Genomic DNA, 5000 nt, shown 5'->3' on the forward strand with positions numbered 1-5000 from the left:
ATATATAGAGAGTGATTTATATTTAACAATCACCATTTTATCAAAATATATCTTTACAAATTTGTCACTAAAATATCTTTTTTACCTCAAGCCGTGTCTGCGTGCGTGTTTGCGTGCGTGCGTGTCTGCGTGCGTGCGTGTCTGCGTGCGTGTCTGCGTGCGTGCGTGTCTGCGTGCGTGCGTGTCTGCGTACGTGCGTGTCTGCGTGCGTGCGTGCGTGTCTGCGTGCGTGTCTATCTCCGCAGTGTCTTGGTGTGTTTGTGGGAGGAGTCTGAGACGTCTCGGTATCCAAGGAGACGGGGGTCAGAGGTCAGCAGACGGGGGTCAGAGGTCAGCAGACGGGGGTCGGAGGTCAGCAGACAGGGGTCGGAGTAGAGCAGGGCATCATGGGTAAAGACGGAGTCGTTTGAGTCCGAGGAACAGGATGTGGACGAGTCCTCACAGGAAGGAGAATACTGCTCAAACGGCGTGGAGAGGTCCAGGTACTGGGAGGGTTGAAATGACACGTTAATATAAGGTCCAGGTACTGGGAGGGTTGAAATGACACGTTAATATAAGGTCCAGGTACTGGGAGGGTTGGAGCTCTCTGGTGGAGCTGTTGCCCCCGCGACCCGACCACGGATAAGCGGTTGAAGGTGGATGGATGAATGTAATAATAATACTAATCATAATAATAATAATCATAATACCTCATGAGACACCGACAGCAGGAGTCGATCCAGATCCTGTACCAGCTGTTTGAAGGTCGGCCTCTGGGTTGGCACTGCGTGCCAGCACTCACGCATCTGCATGTACCTACACACACACACACACACACACACACACACAGTCAGCAATATGTATACAATGTACAGTACAAGGTGTTTTTTGACGCACACATATGTGACCAGATTTGACTGAGAGCCTGCCATCGCGCAAATTTCAGCTTTTCACCAGAGGAGAAAAACTTTTTTTTCTCCAAAATGTGTTAATAGCACAGGCAGACTATTCACATACTGCAGCATGTTTGATAATACGTGTCAGAGCTCAAATCTCAAATGTGAATATGAAATAAATGCTTAAACGTGTAGCTATAGGTGTAATGTTAGAGACCACAGAAGACATGTAAATATGAAATAAATGCTTAAACATGTAGCTATGGTGTAATGTTAGAGACCACAGAAGACATGTAAATATGAAATAAATGCTTAAACATGTAGCTATAGGTGTAATGTTAGAGACCACAGAAGTGAACCTTTTCAAGCCTGTTTTCTCAACTCGCTGTTTCTCTGCAAGACATTATACTCTATAAGCCATATCTCCAAAGCCGGAGGGTCAAACTGAACAACCAATATGTCAATTTGAAGCTACGATTGCCTGCTTTCACATGACATGAAAAAATAGAGTAGTGTAATTGCGTGGTATGTACTTATACGTACAGTTGGTGCGTGCAGTTGGACGGTTTGTCCATACGATGTCCGTCCTTCAACAGTTTGAAGAGTTCTTCGACGGGAATGCCCGGATATGGAGACCCTCCCAGGGTGAAGATCTCCCACATGAGGACCCCGAAAGACCACCTGCACACAATTTACAATTTAGGCATTTAGCAGACGCTCTTAACCCATTCTGACCTGAGATCAGATTCATACGAGGTTTCCACTGGACAACACACTGGTCTGATGAACCCATTCTGACCTGAGATCAGATTAAAAAAATGTCAGTCGTTCTTTCGATTTTTCAAAAATAGCAGACCTACAAGCTCGTAGCGTGCCACTCGGTGGCGCGCTATGAGCTTGTAGATCTGCTATTTTTCAATAGCTAAAGCATAACATGATGCTGAACACCAAAATGGGTTCCCGTTCAGAATGGGTTAAGCAAGAACAAAAAAGCATTTTTGAACATGACGGGCTGTTTGTTCAGACTACAACATGCGTGTTCACTGTGGTTTCCTTTCACAGTGTCATGGCCGCCGCTGGTGCTTCTGATCAACAACAAAACAACGGACCGATTTTCTGCAAATACTTCAGCGTTATGCTCTAAAGGTAAATAAAACAATCTTGGCAGCGTAGAATATTTCATTAAATAGCGGGGAACGCGTGTTACGCAGTAGAACTGTTAATGTATTGCTCTATACTGTGCTAATATGAAATCAAATCAAATCAAATCAACAAATCAAATCAAATCAAATCAAGGTTTCGTCCCGACAGTCAGCGATGGTACATAAAAAATGTGAAATATCTCCTTATTTTGTTGCTATGATGTTTACTGCAGTGTGTAGTTTTACTGTGAGTTGTAGTTTTACTGTGAGTTGTAGTTTTACTGTGAGTTGTAGTTTTACTGTGAGTTGTAGTTTTACTCAAGTTGTAGTTTTACTGTGAGTTGTAGTTTTACTGTGAGTTTATGCAGTTTATTTAGAGTGTACTTACACGTCACTCTGGTGTGTGTATATTCTGTCAAACAGAGCTTCTGGTGCCATCCACTTGACTGGTAACCTGCCCTGTAACGCACACACACACACACACACACACACACACACACACACAGTAAACACCAGCACACACACACTGTAGTACACACACAATACATGCACTTGACTGGTAACCTGCCCTGTGAAGCACAGAGGCACACACATTCTGAGTAAACGCACGCACGCACGCACGCACGCACGCACGCACGCACGCACCACAGTCTGACAACACACCACTAGTAGTTTATACATGTTGTTGTTGTTGTTGTTTTCTTATAGTTAAAGTTAAAGGTTAGCAGTACAAGAGGTAGTAGAGAGTACATCAGTCTGAGTTTCACCTTCAACTTGTGTACCTTTTAATTTGTAGTATCGTTTTGTGCCTTCCTGTAGTTCTGTACCTGCCTTGTCTAACCTGTCCTCTTAGTCCCCCGGCCAATCACCTGTGTCCTCTCAGTCCCCCAGCCAATCACCTGTGTCCTCTTAGTCCCCCGGCCAATCACCTGTCTTGATTTTGAGTTTTGTTTCACCTGTGCCTAGTTAGTCTGTGTCTATTTATAGTCCCCTGTTTGTTCAGTTCCCTTTGCTAGTTCCTCACTTCATGTCGGTAGTGTTCTCCTCTTCATGTCAGTAGTGTTCTCCTCTTCATGTCAGTAGTGTTCTCCTCCTCATGTCAGTAGTGTTCTCCTCGTGTATCCATGATTCAACTCCTAGTGTACTCTGTACTGTATGTACTGTATGTACTTCAAGTTCCTTCGTGGCAAGGGTTTATTTTTGAATAAAAACCTTGCATTGAAGCTCATCTGCCTTCACCAATCTGTCTGCTATGGAGTCCTAAAGCTCCTTCACCAATCTGTCTGCTATGGAGTCCTAAAGCTCCTTCACCAATCTGTCTGCTATGGAGTCCTAAAGCTCCTTCACCAATCTGTCTGCTATGGAGTCCTAAAGCTCCTTCACCAATCTGTCTGCTATGGAGTCCTAAAGCTCGTGCCTCTGCACTGTGACCAGTAGAGAGTATAAGTACATGTTCAGAGTACTTACGGTGGTAGTTTTCTTATAGTAGTCGATGTGGTGAACTCCTCTGGCCAAACCAAAGTCTGCGATCTTCATCACGTTGTCGTGGGTCACCAGAACATTCCTGGCTGCCACATCTCTGTGGATGCACTGGAGAGAGAGAGAGAGAGAGAGAGAGAGAGACAGAGAGGGAGGGGGAGGGAGAGAGAGAGAGAGAGAGAGAGAGAGAGAGAGAGAGACAGAGACAGAGAGGGAGGGAGAGAGAGAGAGAGAGAGAGGGGGGGGAGGGGGAGGGAGAAAGAGAGACGCACCAGTTAGGATTCAGAAAACATGAGGTCAGTCCGTGGCTCTCCCCAGGTTGGCCGAGGATGTGTGTAAGCGGCCAGGATTACATTAGAAAAACGGGCGGACGTGACTTGACTTTATGAAAATAATGTGTTTCTGTATTTAGTCCCTGGGTGGTTTCACTGCTTCTGAATGATAACATGTCAAACCACAAGAACACACACACACACACACACACACACACACACCAGACACACACACACACACACACACACACACACACAGACACAGACACACAGACACACACACAGTAACTCGGGCGGGGTGGAAACCTCTTTTATCCTGTCTGACTTTCGCAAACCAATGAAAGTGTGTGTGTGTGTGTCTGTCTGTCTGTGTGTGTGTGTGTGTGTGTGTGTGTGTGTGTGTGTGTGTGTGTGTGTGTGTGTGTGTGTGTGTGTGTGTGTGTGTGTGTGTATGTGTATGTGTATGTGTGTCTGTGTGTGTGTGTGTGTGTGTGTGTGTGTCTGTGTGTGTGTTTCGAACGTCAACAAACGAGGCTTGTCATTTGAAGCAAATTAGAAAGCTCCTCAAATAGCAGCCGGTCTGAACGACATGTCATTAAGTTTATAAACAGAAAATACAAAAACACTGTGGTTACACCACACACACACACACACGCACGCAGGCACGCACGCGAACACACACACAGGCACGCACACGCACGCGAACACACACACACACACACACGCGCACAGAGAGTCACTCACCCTCTTGGACTCCAGGTACTCCATGCCCCGGGCCACCTGGTAGGCGCAGGACACCAGGTCCTGGAAGGTGAGCTGTTCTTCGGGCACTTTGGTCACGTCGAATGTGTAGTCGGTGCCGGGAGGCCGGCGGGACCTCAGGAAGTCCCGGAGGCTGCCCTTAGACGCAAACTCCACCAGCACGTAGAGAGGCCCTGAAACATGAACATTTACAATTTACAATTTAGTAATTTAGCAGACGCTCTTAATCCAGAGCGATTTACATTAAGCAAGAACAAAAAGGCATGGGAATACATCACATAAAAAGCATTTATCATGAAACATGCGTAAGCTAAGAATGTAACGCTGGAATATCTAATGAAACTATACATATAAACTATACATCTATACTACTATGCTATACATATGTACTATGACGTGCTTTGACTACATACAATGTAATTATAGTGCTGTCTACATAACATGCTATAAGTCTGTATCAAATGCTATCT

At 45.4% G+C, this 5000-nt stretch overlaps 1 protein-coding gene across 1 annotated transcript in view; it reads right to left on the bottom strand.

Annotated features, from left to right (window-relative positions):
* Positions 1-5000, bottom strand: part of fgfr4 (fibroblast growth factor receptor 4) — an 18557-nt gene that overhangs the window by 114 nt on the left and 13443 nt on the right. The window contains exons 13-18 of the mRNA XM_080779376.1: positions 4513-4703; positions 3485-3607; positions 2406-2476; positions 1419-1556; positions 690-795; positions 1-485 (exon numbers count right to left, since the gene is read on the bottom strand). The exon at positions 1-485 is cut by the window's left edge and continues 114 nt beyond it. Coding sequence (XP_080635502.1) covers positions 234-485; positions 690-795; positions 1419-1556; positions 2406-2476; positions 3485-3607; positions 4513-4703 — 881 coding nt within the window. The 3' untranslated portion in view covers positions 1-233. The remainder of the gene's footprint in view (positions 486-689; positions 796-1418; positions 1557-2405; positions 2477-3484; positions 3608-4512; positions 4704-5000) is intronic.

The sequence above is a fragment of the Protomyctophum bolini genome (assembly GCF_963924005.1).
Source record: "Protomyctophum bolini genome assembly, chromosome: 13".
Classification (NCBI taxonomy): Eukaryota; Metazoa; Chordata; class Actinopteri; order Myctophiformes; family Myctophidae; genus Protomyctophum; species Protomyctophum bolini.